General features: G+C 37.0%; 1 protein-coding gene across 7 annotated transcripts in view; it reads left to right on the top strand.

Moving 5' to 3' along the window:
- CNOT2 (CCR4-NOT transcription complex subunit 2) overlaps nucleotides 1-23,718 on the top strand; it is a 194,376-nt gene that overhangs the window by 81,538 nt on the left and 89,120 nt on the right. For 4 of the 7 annotated variants that reach the window (XM_023740827.1, XM_023740822.1, XM_023740823.1 and 1 more), the window contains exon 2: nucleotides 18,450-18,522. In XM_023740827.1, the coding sequence (XP_023596595.1) occupies nucleotides 18,450-18,522 (73 nt within the window). Of the gene's footprint in view, nucleotides 1-18,379; nucleotides 18,523-23,718 lie in introns of those variants that run through there. The other 3 variants (XM_004386440.1, XM_023740828.1, XM_023740824.1) reach the window with 2 other exon arrangements.

The raw sequence follows: 23,718 nt of genomic DNA on the forward strand, positions 1-23,718 counted from the left end.
TGTAGCTTGATATATTTTTTTCCAACCTTTGACTTTTAATAAATTCACATCTTTGTTTCTAAGGTGTGTCTCTTGTAGACAGCATTTTGATGGATCCTGTTTTCTTATGCATTCTGTCACTCTCCGTCTTTTCATGGGTTCATTGAGTCTATTTACATTTAGTGTAATTATTGATAGATGTGAGTTTGTTGCTGTCATCTTGTAGTGATTTTTTTGTGGTGCTGAAGTTTTCTTTGTTCTTCGTACTCTCTTGTGCTGAGTTACTTTTGTTTGTGGATTTTTTTTTTCATTTCTTTGGTTTTTACTGAGACTTTGTTTTCCGTTTTTTTTTTTTGTGAGTACATTTGTTAACTTTGTTTTTGGTTACCATGTATTTTACCCTTATCTTTCTAAGTTTGAAGCAGTCTACCGTTACTTGGTATTGCCTTGCCGCCTTCTCCATTAGACGGTTGTATACCTATGCCGTTTATTCCCTGTTTTATTGTTTTGATGTTGTTGTCATTTAGTGGTTAACTGCTCTGGTTCCGTGTTGTATTTGTTTTGGTTTTGGATAGTCCTCGAGAGTTCATTTCCTAGATTGGTATCTGGCTGGAACGATCCTGCATCCTAGATTGTGCCTGTGAGCTGAAGCTGTTTGTCCTCTGATGGAAGAACTCCCGTTAATAATTCTTGTAAGTTTGGTTTGACTTTTACATATTCCCTTTATTTCTTTTTATCTGGAAATGACCTAATTTCACTATCAAATTTGAACGAGAGTTTTGCAGGATATATTATGTTTGGCTGGCAGTTTTTTATATGTATGTTATCCCATTGCCTTCTTGCCTGCATGGTTTCTGCCGAATTATCTAAGCTTAGTTTTATTTGTTTGTTCTCTGTATGTGACTTTTTGTTTTTCATGAGCTGATCTCAGGATTGTTTGTGTTTGGTTTTGCTGAGTGTGATTATGATATGCCTTGGTGCGTTTCTTTTGGTTTCTCTCCTGTGTGGGGTTCGTTGAGCTTCTTGGTCGGCCATCTTTTCATCTTTCAAGATATTTGGGAAGTTTTTTGTCAGCAGTTCTTCAATGATTCTCTGTGTGTTTTTTCTTTTCTCCACGTGTTCTGGAATTCCAGTCACTTTCAAATTTTTGCTTTTGACTGTATTCCACGTGACTTTCAGGGTCTCTTCATTTTCCTTTGTTCCCTTTTCTGAGTTTTCCTGAAATAGAGTTGTATCCAAGTGTTTGTCTTCAATTCCACTGATCCTATCTTCCACCATTTCAAATCTGCTTCTCGGCCCTTCTAGGACATCATCTGTTTCTGAAATCTTGTTGTTTATTTTTTGGATTTCTAATTGTTGTCTTTGTATAATTTCTAGTTGTGAATTTATTTTGGCATTTCGTTCCTGTATCATCTTCCTGAATTCTTCCAATTTTTTTGTCTGTATTTTCCATGAATTTTTCTATTTTTTTCGTGTTTGTCAGCTTTTTGTCTCAGTTCTTGGAGAATTCCGAGTATTAGAGATTTGAATTTCCTATCAGGTAGTTCTAGTGCATTTTTTTCCAGAGGAGAGTCGTCTGGTGTTTCATTTTGGACGCCTACTGGAACCATCCTGTCCTGTTTTTGTAAATGTTTTGATATTGTCTGCTGTTTTCGGGGCATTCAGTAGTTATTTTTCTCGCTTATTGATTGTAGATTTGTTTCATCCCTTTTTAAAAAAAAAAATTTGTGTCTGAGCTAGTGGACTGTGTGTTCTTTATTGTTTGCTAGTCTGTACGCTCAATACTTTTCGTCTCCTCCTCCAACTGGTGGGGTCATTCACTCAGATATGGTACAGCAGAGCAGCTTTAGCTGAAGAGGAGTTATTGGGACAGGTTGTTTGTGGCACTTACTACAGCCACCAGAGCTGGTCGGTAATCAGTGCAGGGAAGGTTCCAGTAGGCCGTGCCTGTGCTGCTTGGTGGTGTGATGTCAAGCGCACGGTGCAGGTAGGCAGGATTCAGTGGGGAGATTGTTATGTGTGGAGCTAAGATGGATATGGGAGAGAGAAGAGAGAAGCAGGAACCAAGAACATAGAAACAAAAAAATGCTAGGGGAGCTTGCCGTTAGAGTAGAGAGATGAGAGACTATGAAATGGAGAAAAACAAAGGAAAAGAAGAATAAAAAAAAAGAATAAGTAAATAGATATAGAAAAGATTAAATAACTGCAAAGTTCCCAGCAATCCCACTGGTGCAGCTATGAGTTCTGGGGAAGTCGCTCTCAGGTGTTGTAGTACAGCCTGGCTAGAAGGCGTAGAGTTATACAACGCCAGGTATTCAGGGAACAGAAGGAGAAAGAATAGACGAGAAAGTGAGCAATGAGAAAAGACAAAACGAGAAAAAGAAAGAGAAGAAAACAAAGTTAAAAAAAAAAGAAGAACAAGAAAGGCTCCGAAAAAAACAAAAAAAAAAAAAAAAAAAAACGAGAAAAGAAATGCTTTCAGGGATCCCTCTGCATGTCTGTGCAAGCCTAGGGGGAGTCTCGATGCCACGCAGCACCGCTTGGCCAGAAAGAGCTCCCAAGTCAAGGAAAGGGAAAGAAACAAACAATTCAAAACAAATGAACAAAAGGCCCGGCATCCCACCAGCGCGACAGCCCAGACCGGGGCGCAGCTCCGCACTCGAACGGAGCTCCACAGCCCCTCAGGAAGAAGCAAAGATGGTGCACGGAGCCAGGTATTAGAGTGAAAGGAGCGGGAGATTGTGAGAGGTAAGGAAGAAATCAAAAGAAGGAGAAAAAAGCAACACCAGCAGCCAGCAAATGGCACTCAGAGAGCTGGCCCGTTTGGGTGTATGGAATCCAAGCAGCCGGTGTTTCCCGGACAAGAGATTGTGGCCGCGGGAAGCAGAGGAGGCCAAGTCGGGGTGAAGAAGGGTAGGGGTTGGGAAAGGGTATATTGCAAATTACCGGTTGTTTTGTCTCCCGCTGGATGCTCTCCCTCACCCCTGTTTGCTGGTCTCCGATAGGAGTCCAAGATGGCAGATCTGCGCTGCGTTAGCTGGTATGGGACCTCTCGATGAATCTCTCCTCGGTCTCCATTCTCTGTCAGTTTTCTCACTCCATTTGGTGCTTGTCTGAGTTCTTTATCTCTTCATTTGATGTTTTAGAGTTTCAGGATTGTTGTATTCTCTGTTTGGCTTAGCGTTTCGGATCTTTGTTGTGGAGGGACAGCGTTGTGATTCTGCCTAGAGCGCCATTTTCCCGGAACCCTCAAGTCATATTTGGGTTAGTGTTAACATGTTATATCTTTTTTCATCTTTTACTTTTAGTCTGTCTGTGTCTTTATATTTAAAGTGGATTTCTTGTGAAGAGCATATGGTTTTTTTTTTTTAATCCACTCTTACAGTCTCTGTCTTTTAATTGGTTTATTAAGACCATTTACGTTTAAAGTGATTGTTGATATAGTTAGATTAATATTTACCATTTTTGTACCTGTTTTATGTTTGTTGCCCTTGTTCTTTGTTTTTTCTTTGTTTTTATTTTTCTGCCTTTTCTGGTTTTTATTGAGCCTTTTATACGATTCTATTTCTTTCCTCTCTTAGTTAGCATATCAATTATAGTTCTTTTTTTAAAAAATTTCTTTAGTGGTTTCTCTGGAGTTTAGAGCGTACATTTACAACTAATTTAAGACCACTTTGAAATCAGTGTAACACTTCTCAGGTAGTACAGGTACTTTATAACGAATATTTCCCATTCATCCCTCCTGTTTCTTAAACCATTGCTGTCATTAATTTTATTTACCGATAAGCTATAATTACCTAATGCATTGTTACTATTGCTGTTTCAAACTGAAAGTTATTTACTAGATTAAAAAGAAGGAAAAAAAAAGACTTTACATTACTTCATTTATTTGTTTTCTGACATTTTTTTGTAGATCTGAGTTTCTGATATACATCATTTTTTTCTGCCTAAAGGATTTCTTTTAACATTTCTTGCAAGTCAAGTCTAAGACCCATTGCTGTCAGGCTGATTTTGACTCATAACGACCTTCTTGGTCAGAGTAGAACTGCCGTTATAGGTTTGGAAAGCTGTAAAAAAAAAAAAAAAATCTTTTCAGAAGCAGATTGCTACATGTTTCTCCTGTGGAGCAGCTGGCAGGTTGGAATAACAGACCTTTTGGTTAGCAGCGGAGAGCTTAACCACTGTGCCACCAGGGCTTCTTAAGTCAGGTCTACTGGTGACATTCCCGTAATTTTTGTTGGTCTCAAAAACTTTTTTTTTTCTCTTGAAGGATAATTTCACTGTAAACAGAATTCTAGATTGGTGGGTTTTTTTTTTTTTTTAATAACACTTCAAGTATTTTCCGCCATTCTCTTTATCTTGCATCCCACTTCTTTCAAGATTTTCTCTTTGTCCTTGATTTTCTGCAGTTTGAATATGGCATGCCTATGTGTAGATTTTTCAATATTTATCTTACCTGATGCTTTCTGAGCTTCGTGGATCTGTCCTTTGGTGTCTGGAAACAATTTTGAAAAAGTCTTAATCATTATTACTTCAAATGTTTCTTCTGTTCCTTTCTTTCTTTCATCTTCTTCTGTATTCACATTATACATATGTTAGGCCTTTTGTAATTGTTCCACAGTTCATGGCTATTGTGTTCTGGTTTTCCTGTGTTTCTTTCTTCTCTTTGCTTTTCGTTTGGAAAGTTTCTGTTGACATATCTGCAAGTTCACTGATTTTTTCCTTGGTTTTATCCAGTCTGTTATGCCTTTCAAAGGAATTCTTCATTTGTACTACAGTAATTTTGATTTCTAGTATTTCTTTTTCATTCTTTCTTAGAGTCTCTAGTTCTGTTTGTATTACCTATCTGTTCTTGCATGTTGTCCACTTTTTTCATTAGAGCCATTAGCAGGTTAATCATAGTTATTTTAAATTCACAGTCTGTTATGTCCAAATCTCTGCCAGACCTGAGTCTGGTTCTGAGGGTAGCCATGTGTTTTCAGACTGTGGTTTTGGCCTTTTAACATGCTTCAGATTTTTTTGTGGAAAGTCAGATATCATATACTGGATAAATGGAGCTGAAGTTGATAGGTGTTTAATGTGAGATTTTTTTTTTTTTTTTTGTTAACTGGTTAGGAGTTAGACTCTTTAGTGATTGCTATAGCTGTGGTGTCAGTGGCTAAAATTTCCTCTAGTGTTCTTGTATTAGTCTCGCCTGTTATCTTTGGATTTTCCTAGAAACTTCTTAAATAGGAACTGAGGCTTGTAGCTCTTTTTATTTCAAATCTCTTGTTGATAGAGTTGTAAGGTACGGGGAGAGGGAAAGTGTTCTACAGTCTCTGATGAGGTCTGAATCTCTTAGTGAGTCTGTGTGCCTGGGTTCTGACCTTTACAACTGTTTTGCAGCATCCCCCTACTTAGAGGAGACAGGAAGGCTAGATGAGCTAGAATTGGGTATTTTTTCTCCCATATTGAAGGCTATAGGAGGCTGGAGTTGGATATTTTTCTTCCACCTGATCAGTTAGACTTTGGTAAAATCCAAGTAGGTTAGTCTCTGGTAGAATAGTTTCCCTCGAAGGCAGGCCTGTTAGGGAGAACAGAGAACTCTGGGGGCATTTCAAAATGGTTACTTTTCCCCCTCTCCTTGCCGGAGTAGGAGAAGATTTTTCTCACATCTCCACAGTGACAACCTGATGGGGCTCCTGGAGGTAAAACCAAGGAAGTGTGGGGGCCTCCCTAAAACTGCCTCCCACCCTGACCCCTCCCAAATTTTGACTTTCAAGCTAGTCCACACTGAGCTTGCAGCAATTGTCGATTATATTGTAAAGTGGTCCTACTAGTATTGGGTACTGATTCCAGTTTTGGGCTTTTCAGTTTTCAGGGCAGCAGTTTACCCTGTGACTTCAGTTCTCTGAGGGATCTAGGAAGAGTTGTTGATTTCCAGTTTGTTCAGCTTTTTTCTTGTTGTGAGGATGGGAGTGATGACTTACAAGTTCTTTACATGTTGAATCAGAAACTGGAAGTCCTGGCTGGATTTTTAGCTGATAGAATGACTTAAATTTACATTGAGTTGTTCAGTACTAAAAAGGTGTAAAATGACTGGTCTTTACCATTTTTTGCTGTTGTATTCAGTAATTTATCCTAAAAGTATCTTGAATTTAAGAGAAATTGTTGTACACAAGTGTACGTTAGTGATCGTTTGAGTTTCATGATTTGCTTTGCTTTATATTCTTAAAATTTAGTTCTGTTGCTAGTCTGTTAAATACATTAGAGATAAAATTTATTTAACCTACTTATTTGCAAATATTCAGTAAAATTAGGAGCCTTCTTAAAATTACTTTGTTTGCGTTATTAAAAATAGTTTAAGTACTCTTATTTCAAGCATGTTTTTATTTATATTATTTTCAACATATCTGTTAATCACGTAGTGTTTTATCATCCTTTTTTCAATTTTCAAGAGATACATAGCAGGGGGTTACGTATTCTATAACAATCTGAATTGCATAGTGTATTAGCGTTTTGTAGTTGAAAACAGACTAATATCAGAAGTACTTATTTTGCTCAGGTAGATTGTATTTTGGGGTTTGTACTTAGAAATCTGAGTCCCTGGGTTGTATAAATGGTTGACACACTTGCCTGCTAACCAAATGATGGGAGGTTTGAGTCAACTCAGAAGCATCTTGGGAAAAGTCCTGGTGATCTACTTCCAGAAAATCAGCCAATGAAAATCCTGTGGATCACTGTGGTGCAGTCTGTTGTGCATGGGGTCACCATGAGTTGAGGGCCAACTCGATGGCAGCTGGCAACAACAGGTTGGAAATCATATTCCTTGTGATTTCAGAATAGCATTTGGCACCTTCTTGTGCTACCTTGAGTTTTTGTGGATCATTTAAAAATTTCTATAATTAAAACATTTCTTAGGTGCAAAACTTTGAATTTTATTGCAATAAAAACTACAAAATGTCAATAATTTCTGAACTAGAATTTTGTTAATTACATGTCCTACGTATGGAATAAATAATATGTATGAAAAAAGAAGTGTGTGTGTATTCAGTGGTTCACTAAGTACAAAATACCATTGTCATTAGTACTAAGTGAATATCACTTGGAATTAAATTTTGATGGGGTCATGACATTTTAGGGAAAATGAGTTTTGAGTCAGATTGAAGATGTTGGGGATTATGGACTGAAAAGGGAAAATAACGTGCTCACAGGTTTTTGTGCACATTGAAGGATGTGTGGAGTGGGGGAAGGAACTGAATAGGAGCGTATATTAACTTGAATGGAATAGAAAAACAACCATTCGGTGTATAGTTTTGAATTTTGGATTTTTTAATTTGATAAGTTTGTGTACATATAATACATATCAGTTAACTGATTTTTGCAATTACACAAGTGAATCCAGGGCATTGAAAAAAGTAGAGATTTTAGGAGAGAAGGGATGTGAGAAAAGAGCTGGTATGTACCCAAGACACACGGATTTTATGTATGGTATTAGATGTTTAAAACGTAGAATAATCAAAGTAAGACAAATCCTGATAGAGAATGCTGGGTATTTTACTCCACACATAAAATGGGGTTCTAATGAGCTTGTAGTATTAAACAAGATTGTAGATCATTCACCTTTGAGTTAGTAGTGTTATAATTGATCCTTTTAGATTTACATTTATGAGGTGCTGCTTTCATAATTATGAAATGACCCTTTTTTCTCTCATAATATTCTTTTCTTTAAAGTCTTCTTTGTGTGATACTAATATAACCATTCTAGCATTCTTTTGGTTAGTGTTAACCTCGTATGCCTTTTCTATCATTTTACTTTTAACTTACCTCTCTTTATATTTGAATTGCTTTTCTTGTGGGACAGCATATAGTTGAATCTTGCTTTTTTTTAACGCACTCTGAACATTTCTGTCTTAATTGGAGTGTTTAGAATGTTTATATGTAATGTAATTATTGACTTTAATCGTTTTAGATCTCCTTACTATTTTGTCCCTCCCCCCCCTTTATTGTGTGCCCTTTTTGGTATTTGTTTAGTATTTTCCAAGATTTTATTTCCTTTCTTGGCTACTTATATGTACTTCAGTTTGTTTATGTAATGATTACTGTATGGTTTACAATGTTCATCTTTAAGTTTTTACAGTCTTTCTTCAAACAGTATTATACCACTTGGTATGGAGTGTAAAACTTTGCAGTATACTCTTATTTCTTTCATCCTGACCTTTGTGTTGTTTTTTATACATTTAACATCTATGTATAATACTAATTTTCTAGTATCTTGTTATTTTATCTTGAAACAATAATTTTTTAAAAATTATTTTTATGATAGTAAACAAGTTTTACTCTGTATGTGTATATAAAGTGTTTTATATTTACTTACATATTTACCATTTACAGCACTCTTTATTCCTTTAGCACAGATTCATATTTTCATTTGGTATCATTTTCCTTCTTCTTGACAGGCATCTTTTAACATTTCTTGTAGTGCTAGCCTGCTGGCAATTAATTCTTTCAGCTTTGTGTTTTTAGTTTACCTTCATTTCTTAAAAATAAACTTTTTATTTTAGTTTTAGGTTTACCAAAATGTTGCAAAGATAGTAGAGAACTTCTGTATACTCCCACCCATTTTTGTGGTGGCTTGTGTGTTGCTATGATGCTGGAAGCTATGCCACCGGTATTTCAAATACCAGCAGGATCGCCCATGGTGGACAGGTTTCAGTGGAGCTTCCAGACCAAGAGAAACTAGAAAGAAAGGCCTGGTGATCTACTTCCAAAAATTAGTCCATGAAAACCTTATGGATAACAGCAGAACATTGTCTGACATAGTGCTGGAAGATGAGCCCCTCAGGATGGGAGGCATTCAAAATACTACTGGGGAAGAGCTGCCTCCTTGGAGTAGAGTTAACCTTAATGACATGGATGGAGTAAACCTTTTCGGGACCTTCATTTGCTGACATGGCATGATTCAAAGTAATAATTGCAAACATCCATTAATAATCAGAAAATGGAATGTGCAAAGTATGAATCAAGGAAAATAGGAGATCATAAAAAGCGAAATGGAATGCTTGAAGATCGATATCTGGCATTAGTGAGCTGAAATGGACTCGTATGATAATTGGCCGTTTTGAATCCAACAGTCATGTTGTCTTCTATGTTATGAACAACAAGTTAAGATGAACATCATTGCACTCATCGTTGAACTACAACGCTGTTGGTGATATAGTGCTGTCCTGAAATACAGTGCTGTCAGTGGTAGGTTAATATCCATATGTCTACAAGGAAAGCCAGTTAATAGCACCATTATTCAAATTTACACACCAACTACAAATGCTAAAAACAAAGAAATTGAAGATTTTTACAAACTGCTGCAGTCTAAAATAGATTGAATGTGCAGCCAGGATGCATTGATAATTATTGGTGATTGGAATACAAACGTTGGAAATGAAGAAGGATCAGTAGTTGGAAAATATGCCTTGGTGATAGAAACGACACTGGAGATTGCGTGGTAGGATCCTGCAACACTAATGACTTTTTTGTTGGAAATACTTTTTTTCAGCAACACGATTGACTATACATATGGATATCAACAGATGGAATATACAGGAATGAGATCAGCTACATCTGTGGAAAAAGGCAATGGAGAAGCTCAAAATCATCAGTCAAGACAAAGCCAAAGTACAACAGTTCTACATCCTACTTTGGTGAGTAGCATCTGGGGTCTTAAAAGCTTACGAGCAGCCATCTAAAATACATTTATCAGTCTCTTCCAGTCCAGAGCCAAAGAGAGGGAAAAAACCTATACACCCAAGGGAGTAATTAGTCAACAGTACTAATGGACCACATGAACCACAGCCTACACCACGCCGAGACCAAAAGAACTAGATGGTGCCTGGCTACCACTACCAACCACTCTGACTGGGATTACAACAGAGGATCCCAGACAGAGATGGAGAAAAATGTAGAACAAGTCATCAAATTCACAAAAAAGACCAGACTTACTGGTCTGACAGAGACTGGAGGAATCTCTGAGTTTATGGCCTCCAGACATCCTTCTAACTCAGACTTAAAGCCACTCCCAAAGTTCACCTTTCAGCCAAAGATTAGACAAGCCTAAAGACAAACAGTAACACACTTGAGGAACTTAGATCAATCAAGTATACAAGATCAAACAACAACTGCCCAGGAACAAAAATGAGAAGGTGGGAGGAGACAGGAAAACTGAACGATGGGGACAGTATACCCAGGGTGGAAAGGGAAAGGGGGAGAGTACTGACGTAATGCAGGATTGCAGCCTATGCCATGAAACAATTTGTATATAAATTTTTAAATGAGAAACTAATTTGCTCTGTACGCTTTCGTCCAAATCACAATTAAAAAAAAAAAAAAAAGACAAAGCTAAGGGCTGATGTGGAATAGAACATCAGTTGCTCATTTGCAGGTACAAATTGAAGCTTAAGAAAATTAAAGCAAATCCACAAGAGCAGAATACAACCTTGCATACATCTCACCAGAATTTAGAGAACATCTCAAGAATAGATTTGATGTACTATATCGTAATGACTGAAGACGCGAGGAGTTGTGGGAAGACTTCAAGGACATCATACATAAAGAAAGTGAAAAATCATTAAAAGACAGGGAAGAAAGAAAAGATTAAGATGGATGTCAGAAAAGACTGAAAATTGCTCTTAAGTGCACAGTAGAAATGATGAAGTAAAAGAGCTAAACAGAAGATTTATGAGGGTGGCTTGAGAAGACATGGGAAGGCATAATGAAACTTGCAGAGACCTGGAGTTGGAATACCGAAGGGGAAGAACACGATCAGCATTTCTTAAGTGGAAAAAACTGAAAAAAAAATTCAAGCCTGTAGTTGCAATATTGAAAGAGTCTGTGGACAAAAATTTGAATGATGCAGCAAACATCGAAAGAAGATAAAAGGAGTACAGAGGTCAGTGTACCAAAAAGAATTGGTCAGCCATTTCAGGAAGTAGTATATGATCAAGAACAATGGCCAAAAATCATGACTGGGACAACTCAGTCAATTGGTGTAAAATAGTTCACAAAGTTCATGTTCTGCATCCTAGTGAAGTGAGTAGTGTCTGGAGTGTTTAAATCTCACAAGAAGCCATCTAAGATACAACAATCGGTCTTTACTCCTTAGGAGCAAAAGAGTAAGGAGGTAACCAAATTCTGAGAAAAAACAAGTCTACAAGGCTGTTAGCCTATACAAGCCATGGCTTATCTATGCCGAGACCAGACGAACTACCGTATTTTTACGCAAATAACACACACCTTTCACCTTTGTTTGCCATCTCTGCCCTCCCCCCGCAAAGTATTTTCGTAAGTGTTGCTATACCAATTTTTTTTTAACATGTTGGTATAAAAGAAATAGGATGCTTACAAAGTACCTCACGGGGGGAGGGCACGATTGGCAAACAAACATAGAAGGCACACATTATTTATGTAAAAATACAGTAGATGGTGCCCAGCTACCAACACTGGCTGTTCTGATCTGGGTCTCAATAGATGGTCCCTGATGGAATGGGAGAAAAATATACAACAAAACTCAATTTCTTAAAAAAGACCAGCTTAACTGGACCAGTTGAGGCCAGAGGACTCCTTGAGACTATCGCCCTGAGACATGCTTTAAACTTTCAACTGAAACTATCCCCTGAGATCACCTTACAGCAGAATAGCAGAGTGGCATACAAAATAAAGGATATTACCTGTAAGAACAGTGCTGTACTAAGAAAATCACTTGTAAGAGACCAAAAGGTTAACATTTACTCTAAAGCAAAGATGAGAAGAGGGCAAGGAAACTACAGTATTGGAAATGGAACAACCAGATCTTAAATAAAGAGAATGTTGACACGTGAAAAATGTAACTAATGTCACTGAACAATTTGTCTAGAAATTGTCAAATGGGAACCTAACTTGTTATGTAGACTTTAACAAAAAACACAATAAAATAGTTAAAAAAAAAAAATGATTCATGACTGCTAGTACTGAAGGGAGCAGTTCAAGCTGTCCTGAAGGCATTGTCAAAAAACAAGATTCCAGGAATTGACAATACCAGTTGAGTTGCTTCAACAGACGGATGCAATGCTGGAAGTACTCACTCGTCTACTATGCCAGGAAATTTAGAAGACAGCTGCCTAGCCAGCTGCCTGGGAGAGATCAATATTTGTGCCACTTCCATAGAAAGGCAATCAAATGTTATGTGGAAATTATCAAACAGTATCACTAATACCACATACTAACAAAATTTTCCTGAGGCTAATTCAAAAATGACTGCAGCCGCACCCATTTGGCAAGGAAGTGCCAGAAGTTCAAGCCAGAATCAGAAGAGGGAATGGAATGAGGCATATTATTGCTGATTTCAGGGAATAACAGAAAGCAGGGAAGACCAGATTTTTACCTCTGTTTTATCAACTATGTAAGGGCTTTGACTGTGTAGATCGTTAATATATTATGGATAACATTGTGAAGAATGGGAATTTCAGAACACTTAATTGTGCTCATGCAGAATCTGTGCATGGGTCAAGAGGCAGTCATTCTAACATAGCAGTAGGATATTGCATGGCTCAAAATTGGAAAAGATGTGCCACATGGTTATATCCTTTTGAAACCTTTAGTTATTCAGGCTGTATGCTGAATCTTAGTAGCTGGACTATATGAAGAAAAACGTGGCATCAGGGTTGGAGGAAGACTCATTAACAGCTTGCAAGATGCAGGTGATACAACTTTGCTTGCTGAAAATGAAGACAGTTTGCAGCACTTACTGATAAAGATAAAAGACAACAGTCCTCCATATGGATTACACTTAAACATAAAAGGAAAATCCTCAGAACTGGACCACTAAACAGCATCATGATAAATGGAGAAACAATTGAATTTGGCAAGGATTTCATTCTACTTGGATCAGCAATCAACACCCATGGAAGCAACAGTCAAGAAATCCAAACGGTGTATTGCATTGGGCAAATCTGCAAAAGACCTTTAAAGTTTTAAAAAGGAAAGATGTCATTTTGATGACTAAGGTGCATCTGACACAAGCCATCGTCTTTTGATTCAGCTCATATACATGTGAAAACTGGACGGTGTAAAAGAAAAACGGAAGAAGAATTGATGCATTTGAATTGTGATATTGGTGAAGAAAATTGAATATACCATAGACTACCAAAAGAATGAACAAATTAATCTAGAAGAAATACAACGGGAATGCTCTTTAGAAGCAAGGGCGGCAAGACTTTATCTTGCTTACTTTGGACACATCATCAGGAAAGACCAGTCATTAGAAAAGAACCTCATGTTTGGTAAAGTGGAGGGTCTGTGAAAAGGAGGAAAACCCTCAGTGAGATGGTTTGACACGATAGATTCAAACACATCAACAATCATGAAGACGGAGCAGGACTGGGCAGTGTTTCCTTCTGTTATACATAACACTGCCGTGAGTTGGAGCCAAGTTGAGGGTAACTAAACAACAACAAGAACATCTTTCAGTAGCTTGGTACATTTTTCAGACTAAGACACCAACATTAGTACATTTTTGTTGTTAGTTGCCATCAAGTTGATTCCGACTCATGGCGACCCTATGTGTTGCAGAGTAGAACTGCAATTCATAGTGTTTTCAAGGCTTTGACCTTTCGGAAGCAGATTGCCAGGCCTTACTTCTGAGGTGCCTCTGGGTAGGTTTGAACCGCCAACCTTTTGGTAAATAGTCCAGTGCTTAACTGTTTGTGCCACATTACTATTATCTAAATTCCACACTTTATTCAGATTTCACTAGTTCGTTTACTAATGTCCTTTTTCTGTTCCAGTTTCCCATCCATGGTCAAAAAAAAACAAAAACAAAACAAAAACCAAACCTGTTGCTGTCGAGTCTATTCCAACTCATAGCAACCCTACAGGACAAGGTAGAACTGCCCCCATAGACTTTCCAAGGCTGTAAATCTTTATAGAAGCAGACTGCTACATCTTTCTCCCGTGGAGCAGCTGATGGGTTCGAACTGCCGACCTTCTGGTTAGCATTCGAGTGCTTAACCACTGCACCACCAGGGCTCCTATCCATGGTACCTACCATATGATATTTAGTTATCACATCTTAGACATGATGATCTGTGACAGTTTCTTGACAGTACTGGTTAGATATTTTATTGAATGCCCTCAATTTGGGTTTGTCTGTTGTTTTCCTCATGTTTAGATTTTGGGTTATGGGTTTTTTTGCGAAGAATGGCACAAAGGTGAAGTACCCTTTTCTCGTATCAAGGAGTGATGCTATCAACCTGATTTATCATGGACCACGTTAACCTTGATACCTGGTCAAAGTAGTGTTCGTCAGGTTTTTTCCACTGTGAAGTTTTTTTTAAAATCTTTCCATAGTCTACCTTTTGGAAGCAAGTCTTTTATTCTTGGTTAATTTTATAATATCGGTTTTATTATTAATTTATAATACCACTGTTATCACATGCATAACTCGTTTAACCACCCCCACAAACAAGATAAAGAACCTTTCTGTCACTACAAAGAAACTCCTTTGTGCTGCCAACTTTGTTGTTTTTATAGTTTGCATTTCTGTCTTTATGTTCAGTGTTTTCTGTCTTGAATGTATGGACTATATTTCCAGTACCTGTTTTAACATCCTTGTCTATTTATTCCATCATCAATATCATTTCTCCATCTATTTCCATTTATTCTATTTCACCTTGTTTTGGGTTGTGTTTCCTGCTACTTTGAATGCTTGTAATTTTTGATGGATGCCAGCCATTAAATTTAACATTACTATGTGCTGCAGTTTGTTGTATTGTTTTAAATATTTTGGGCTTTTGTTTGTTTTTTAGATAAAATTAAGTTACTTAGAATCAGTGCCATCATTTTGAAGCCTGGATTTAAGCTTTGTTAGTGCAGGTTCAGAACATCCTTTAGTCTTAATCTTAATTATTTTCATTACTGAGGCATTACCTTCTGAATTCTACTCATACCCCATGTTTTAAGAGAGTCTGGGGATTGTTATGAGTAGTCCTTTTCTGAGGCTCTTTCCTCAGATTCAGTAATTTTTTTTACATTCATTCACAGATGCCAAAACCCTAAAGGGACCTTGTCTACAGATATTTTGAGCTTTCTGTCTGTATCTTCTTTCTGTCTGATATCTGCCCTGCAAATTCCAGCTGCCTTGGTATATTCCCCAACTCATAACTCTTTAACTCATTGTGACTCTTAGACTCTGTGTTTTCTCTCTTGTGCTTCAGCCTCAGAACCCTGCAGGCCATGAGCTGGGGCACTGGTAGAGTCACTTCATTTGTTCCCTTCTCTTGATGATCTCTGTGCTGAGCTGAGTGTTGTCCAGTGCTTGAAAACCATTGTTTATATATTGTTGTCTAGTTTTCTGGTTATTTAAGGTAGGAGGGTAAATATAGTCCCTATTTTTCCATCATGGACTGTACACTCTGTCATATAGAAAATTCCAGCCTAGTGTTGTAAATATTTGCTTGTTCTGACTTTTCAAATATTTTAGGACTTTGTAGGAAAACCACTGTACAAACCTTACTAAGGCAGCTAGAATGTATGTTCTCTCTCATGCTTTTTCTTTTTCACTTACTCACTCTCTTTTGCTCACATATACTCACATCTTTGTTCATCTATTGTGCATCCTTTCATTCCTAATATGAAGAGTACCAGCAAAATCTACCACTGAACATTTTATTTAATACAAAATAGTGGTGGCAAATGTTAGCTTTTCTACTAGGGAGAAAAGGACTTTCTATCCTTTTTTCCTCTGTTTACTAAAAAGATAGTGATTCTTAGGTATTATTACTGGTTCAAGTGACTATCAGTTGAAACTCTTGGCCATGAAATATTTGAAGTTTTCCCTTCGTACTGAAATCCATAGCTCTCCAAAGTAAATTAAACAGATTTATTGTTAATAGCATGTAAAATTCAAACCTAAATATCTTTTTGTGTAGTGATTAGGTTGTGACTTTAAGGTGTTGAAAATTACCTTGCCTTCTTTTAGATTTCTGACGTATCTTTTGATGAAACTAATATAATTTAAAGGTAGTGCATGGGCTTTAATGTAAACAATTTATTTAAGAAAGTCTGCTTATTCTGTAAGAAATGGCTAAAAATTTTCCCTATTATCCACTGAATTCAGAGTTACCAAGAGTGCATTATTAGTAAGGCAAGTACTCTTTTAAAACGTTAATATTATAAAACACTAGTATTAAGACAGAGTTAATATTGTTTAGGGAATGCATAATAAAACGTTTTTGTTTTCTTTCATGAAAATTTAAGTTGCAGCTGAATATGTATCACTTAACTATTCTTGGATATCTAGTATGCTTGGTAATTTTTCCTTGTGAGTAACCTACTTTATTGGTATATGGTAAGGATTATATTTATAATAATAACGGTAAGGATTACATTTATTGTAGTAAATATACTTACACTTAAAAAAACTTTACCCTTTTAATTTTTTTTGTGAGAGATATACTTAATTCAAAAGGTACGAAAGGTACATGTAAGTTTGGTAATAATGACATTTTTGCTAGGGAGCCAGATATCTTAAAGTAATCCAGCCAAATATGTGCAATGTAAGATGGTCAAAATTAAGTAAAAACACAGCACCTGACTGTGATCAAACGTATCTTACCAAAACCTAATCAAACCCATTGACACTGAGTTGATTGCAATTTGTGGCGACCCTATAGAACAGAGTAGAACTGCCCCACAGGGTTTCGAAGACTGTAACCTTTACGGAAGTAGAGCTCCATCTTTCTCCTACGGAGCGGCTGGTGGGTCTGAACCCCCAAACTTTTGGTTAGCAGCGAAATGCTTTACCACCGCGCCATCAGGGCTCCTTAAATATACCTTAGGAGGCATAAAATAGGTTTTCATTACATGAGATTATTTTTAAAACTTTAATATTTTTTAATATTTTATAATGTTTTATTTTTCTTGAAAGCTTTTTCTGTCCTTTTTTAAAAAATTATGTGTTTTTGGTGTGAGGTTACACAGCAAATTATGTTCCCATTTAACAATTTCTACACAAATTATTCAGTGACATTGATTACATTTTTCACAGTGTGTCTGCATTCTCATTAATTCTGTTTGGGTTGTTGTTTCCAGTAATGTAGTTTCCCTGCTCCCTTAGCTTGTCATCTTTGCTTTAGGGTCATTGGTGACCATTTGGTCTCATAGATGATTTTTTACAGGAGCTTAGTACTCACAGGTGATATCCTCCTTAATAGATTGCTTTTTAGAAGTAATTTACTTGTATGTTTATGTGTGTATGTATCTGTTGTTTTTTAAATACTGATTCACACTCCTTACAAATTATGATTTTTTTTTTTTTTTTTTGCTTCCCCAACATTGTGTACTGGCTCACCTTTTAAATTAGATATTTTTATTATCCCTTCCCAAAGTAAATTTTGTGTGGTATTAAAGAATTTCTCTAAATTTGAATATAACTTTTAGTGGTTAACAACTATTATTATTTCAGTAGATATTTGTACTAGTTGTCTACTGAAACTTAAGTGAGAGACAGTTGTCTTGAGAACATGTATTTACAAATGCTTTGCAGGCAACACTTCAGTCTTTAAGCTCTCTTATTTTCAATTTGGGTTTTTGAGTTAGTGTCTTTGGTGACTCTCATCTCTACTTCAGTGATTTTTGAACTTGGGGGCACAGCGCATAGTTATTTTGGGCTTACTTATCTCTATCCAGGTTAAGAAATGAGCATCATTTTTCTTCACTGATATAAACAAGTGAATTCTGTTGGTCTGTGCATAAAATTGGAAGATTGATAAAGGCATTGAGAGACTTAACATTTATTGCTACTCTTCATTGGATTAAAATTTTAATAGACTATTGAGTTAGGTTTGCATCTATTAATCATTTTAAGAATATTTGATGTATTCCCATCTTGCGCATAGGAGGAAACCTCATAAAATGGATTGAATCAGCAGCTACATAAATAACATATCCATCTATCATCCATATACATAAGCATGTGGGGGGGAGGGATTTGAAGTTGAATGACTAAATCTGAATTAATTAAATATTTCTGAAATTAATATGAGAATATTTAAGAAAAAATATATATGATAATTTTGAGGAATTTTTGGTCCATTCATTTTTATTCACTGTAATTTCTTCTGTGTGAGATCTGGTGAATAGTTTTAATTGGAGAGAGTAGAAGTGAGAGGCAAGGGTTTTTCATATTTATTAATTTTTATCTCAAAGTATGTCTGCCAGTGTAACCCTTTCTAAATTTATAAAAAGAAGATCACTTTGGGTATGAAGCAAGTATTTTTTTGGGTTTTTTTTTTCTCTCCTTTTTTTTTTTTTTGTATTGTATTGGATATTTTTGCTACTGTTCATATATTTACATGTTAGTAATTTTGATGGCTTTTGGATAATTCCACTCTAGAGGGAGAACTGGTGGGCGGTCCTTCCTGTGACACGATCCTTGAGTGACAGTTCTATTTGATTGCCTCCAGTACTGTGAGGAAAGGACACGACTCTATGGTGAGGACTGATGGACATACATTATCTGAGAAAAGAAACTACCAGGTAAGGACACATTTTTTTTTTCCTTTATTGGTCATATAGTTATATTTAACTGTTTAACGTGTTATATTTAACTAGAACCAGCAGATTGAATACATCTCAATTTGGAAAATTCAGTTTGTAATTTAAAATAAATTGTATTTAATATAATTTGGCAATTGGAAATAATAGGGAAGATACATTCAGAAACATTTGTTATTGGAATACTGGGTTATTGGAGATACATACGTACATATATATATATCTATATATATCTATGTATCTACGTATATAGAGAAGATACATAGTAAATGTATCAAGTTATATTCTATTAGTGTCAGAATATAAATTTTTTGATATATATGTCAAAACTTAGATTATATAACTGGGTTCAAGCTACTATTTCATAAAAGTGTGGATTGCTTTTATACATATTATTCCCATAAGACTAAACCAAAAGTCTTGGGCTATATTCTAGGTAATAGAATATCACAGAAGTGTAGAGAAAATTGGATAGAATATAGAAGAAATAGAAAGGAGAAACCCAGGGTGCTCGGAGACCCACATTCTATTGAATTCTAAGTTATTAGCTTGCTGTCCTTAAAACACTAGATTCTTGTTTTCTCATTTATTAAGTAGGTTAATAATATCCATTCCTTATGTATTGCTTAGGGATGCTGAAAGATGTAATATTTTTGCTGAAATGTAATATTTATATTTCTGTCTGAGTTTTTAACAGTGTTTAATTTTCAAGATACAGCTATTTAATAGTGGGTTTTTTTTTTTTTAAATAACATCTGGTATTTAGTTTTTCAAAGAGAAATCTCCTTTATTCATTTCATAATGATCCATTATCAAATTATGTAGTGATGCAGAATACAGAATAGTTCAAAGGTTGAGTCGGAATAAGCTTTTAGGCTTCCTGCATAGATGTGTATCTAACCTTCCTTTCCTGTTTCCACTCACCAGTTTCATTTTCTCTAGGCTTATAAAGGCAACTGTTGTGATAGCAGCAGCTTTGATTGACTAATCATTTAGCTTAATTAATCAATTGGAAAAGTGAACAGCTGAGAAAGTTGTAAATGGGTCTTCATAGTGTTATGATAGCAAAGAGCCTTTGATTTTAAACTTAGGTTCAGGCACTGTCCCTAGTAAGAGTAGTGTCAACGTTTAACTTTTCTAGAGTTTCAACTAAGTTGATGTCTGAAGCTTCTTGCCAGATTGTAATGATTTTCATAAGCCCGAAAAAGCTAGGATTGAGGCTAGGCTGAATGAGTTTTCCTTCTAGCCTTTTCTGTTCTGGGTTGACCTCATGGACTTGACGAGCATGGCCTTTGCTGAGACCAGCATGGCCTTTGCTGATTATTTGTACTTGACATAACTCCTCCTGTCTCGCAACCACTTCCAACTACCTTGACTCATAAGCTTTTTTTTTAAAGAACATCTTTTATTCATGAAGTATTTTCTCCATTCATTTTGCCATACAGTGAAGCAAATTTCTTTTTCTTATTGTGTTTTAAGTGAAAGTTTACAATTCAGGTTAGTTTCTCATACAAAAATTTGTAAACCCATTGTTATGTGACCCTCGTTGCTCTCCTTATACTGTGACAACACACTCCTCCTTTCCATCCCAGATTTCCCGTGTCCATTCAATCTGCTCCTGACCCTCTCTGCCTTCTCATCTTGCTTCTGGACAGGAGCTGCCCATATAGTCTCATGTATCTACTTGGAAACCCTGGTGGCATAGTGGTTAAGTGCTCCGGCTGCTAACCAAAAGATCAGCAGTTCAAATGTACCAGGCATTCCTTGGAAACCTGATGGGGCAGTTCTACTCTGTCCTGAAGGGTCGCTATGAGTCAGAATTGACTTGACAGCAGTGGGTTTGGTTTGGTTTTTTTGATCTGTTTGAGCTAAGAAGCACACTATTCAGGAGTATCATTTTATGTCCCATAGTCTGCTCTTTGTCTGAAAAGTTGGCCTCGGGAATGGTTTTAGTTTTGGGCTAACAGAGAGTTGGGGACCATGTCTTACAGGGTCCCTCCAGTCTCAGTCAGACCATTAAATCTGGTCTTTTTACTAGAACTTGAGTTCTGCACCCCACTTTTCTCCTGCTCCACCAGGGGAGTCTGTGTTGTGTTCCCTGGCCGGGGGGGTCATTGGTGGTAGCCAGGCACCATCTAGTTCTTCTGGTCTCAGACTGATGCAGTCTCTGAATTATGTGGCCCTTTCTCTCTCTTGAGCTAGTATGTTCCTTGTGTCTTTGGTTTTCTTCGTTCTCCTTTGCTCCAGGTGAGTTGGGACCAATTGATGCATCTTAGATGGCCGCTCGCTAGCTTTTAAGACACCACATGCCACTCACCAAAGTGGGATGCAGAAGATTTTCTTAATAAACTTTATTATGCCAGTTGATCTGGATGTCCCCTGAAACCATGGTCCCCAGACTCCCACCTCTTCTACTCTATCACTCGAAGTGTTTGGTTGTATTCACGAAACTTCTTAGCTTTGGTTAAGTCCAGTTGTGCTGACTTCCCCTGTAGTGCGTATCCTTTGCTTCACCTAAAACAATTGTAGTCTACTATCTAGTTAGTGAATACGCCTCCCTCACTCCCTACCCTTGTAACCATCAAAGATTGTTTTCTTCTGTGTTTAAACCTTTTCTTGAGTTGTTATAATAGTGATCTTAAACAGTATCTGTCTTTTTGCGACTTACTGAATTCACTCAGCATAATGCCTTCTAGATTCTTCCATGTTATAAGATATTTCAAGGATTCAACGTTGTTCTTTATCGTTGTATAGTATTTCGTTGTGTGAATATACCATAATTTGTTTATCCATTCGTCCACTGATGGGCACCTAGGTTGTTTCCATCTTTTTGCTATTGTGAATAGTGCTGCAGTGAACATGGGTGTGCAGATATCTATTCGTGTGACGGCTCTTATTTCTCTAGGATATATTCCAAGGAGTGAGATTCCTGAATCATACGGTACTCCTATTTCTAGCTTTTTTTTTTTCTTTTCATTGTACTGTAGGTGAAGGTTTAGAGAATAAATAGTTTTTCATTAAACCGTCAGTACACATATTGTTTTATGACATTGGTTAACAACCTCATGAAACATCAGCCCTCTCCCTTTTCAACCGTTTTTTTTTTTTGGTGGGGGGGTGAAAATATACATAGCCAAAGATACACCATTTCAGAAATTTCTAAACGCACAATTCAGGGACATCGATTGCGTTCTTCCAGTGCTGCTGTTCTCACTTTAGATGAAGGTTTACAGAACAGAATAGTTTCTCATTAAACAATATACATGTTGACCTCTGACAATGGTTAACAGCCCCACTGCATGTCAACATTGTCCTTACTCAACCTTGGGTTCCCTATCACCAGCTTTCCTGTCCCCTCCTGCCTTCTAGTCCTTTTCCCTGGACTGCTGTGCCTCATTAGTCCTGTTTTGTTTTATAGGGCTGTCCAGTCCCCTGCTGAGTGGTGAACCTTGAAAGTGACTTTACCACCGAGTTAAAAGGGTGTTTGGGGGCTATACTCTTGGGGTTTCTCCAGTCTCTTTCAGGCCAGTAAATCTGGTCTTTTTTGTGTGTGTTAAGATTTTGTTCTATATCCTTCTCCAGCTCTGTCTAGAACCCTCTGTTGTGATCCCAGTCAGAGCAGTCAGTGGTGGTAGCCAGGCACCATGTAGCTGTACTGGATTCAGTCTGGTGGAGGCTTTGGTAGCTGTGGTGCATTAGTCCTTTGGAGTAATCTTTTCCTTGTATTCTGTTCTCTTCATTCTCCCTTGCTCCCAAAGGGATGAGACCAGTGGAGTATCTTAGATGGCTGCTCACAGGCTTTTAAGACCCCAGATGCTACTCACCAAGATAGAATGTAGAACATTGTCTTTATAAACTGTGTTATCCCAGTTGAGCTAGATGTTCCCCGAGACCATGGTCCCCACAGACCTCCACCCAGCAGTTCAGTCCCTCAGAGAGTTTGGATGTGTTAGTGGAGCTTCCATGACCTTTCCTTGTACAGGTTGTGGTGGCTTCCCCAGTATTGTGTACTGTCTCACCTTTCACCAAAGATACCACTTATCTATTGTCTATTTAGTATTTCTCCATCACCGCTCCCATCCCTCTTAACCAACAGATTGTTACTTTTTGTAAATAAACTTTTTCATGAGTTTTTACAATAGGGGACTCATACAATGTTTGTCCTTTTGTGATTGACTTATTTCACTCAGCATGGTGTTTTCCAGTTTCATCCATGTTATGAGATGCTTCACAGATTCAGTATTGTTCTTTATCGTTGCATGTATGTACCATAGTTTGTTTATCCATCTGTTGATGGGCATCTGGGTTGTTTCCATCTTTTTGCTAATGTGAACAATGCTGCCATGAACATGGGTGTGCATATGTCTATTTGTGTGACAGCTCTTATTTCTCTAGCATATATTCCTAGGAGTGGGATTACTGGATCGTATGGTATTTCTATTTCTAGTTTTCTAAGGAAGCACCATATCATTTTCCAAAATGATTGTATAATTTTGCATTCCCACTAGTAGTACATAAGAGTTCCTATCTCCCCGTAGTCCCTCCAACATTTGCTATTTCCAGTGTTTTTGATTTGTGCCAGTAATGTCAGGGTTAGATTATACCTCATTGTGTTTTTAATTTGCATTTCTCTATTGGCTTTTGAACGCGAGCATTTCCTCATGTGTCTATTGGCCACTTGAATGTCTTCTTTGTTGAAGTGTCTGATTTCCTTTGCCCATTTTTTATTAGGATTATTTGTCTTTTTGCTGTAGAGGTGTTGGATTCTCTTGTAGATTATGGAGATTAGACCTTTGTCTGTCTTGTACTGTCCAAAAAATTTTTCCCAGTCTGTAGGTTCTCTTTTTACTCTTTTGGTGAAGTCTTTTGAAGAGCATAGGTGTTTGATTTTTAGAAGATCCCAGTTATCTAGCTTACCTTCTGGGGTTTGTGTGTCGATGGTTATGGTTTCTATCCTGTTAATGCCGTGTATTAGGGCCTGTAGCGTTGGTCCTGTTTTTTCTTCTTTGAACTTTATAGTTTTTGGCTTTATATTTAGGTCTTTGATCCATTTTGAAGTAGTTTTTGTATACGGTGTGAGGTATGGGTCCTGTTTCATTGTTTTGCAAATGGATATCCAGTTTTGCCAGCACCATTTGTTAAAAAGACTGTCTTTTTCCCCATTTGATGAACTTTGGG

Source organism: Trichechus manatus, unplaced genomic scaffold, assembly GCF_000243295.1.
Source record: "Trichechus manatus latirostris isolate Lorelei unplaced genomic scaffold, TriManLat1.0 scaffold00164, whole genome shotgun sequence".
NCBI lineage: Eukaryota > Metazoa > Chordata > Mammalia > Sirenia > Trichechidae > Trichechus > Trichechus manatus.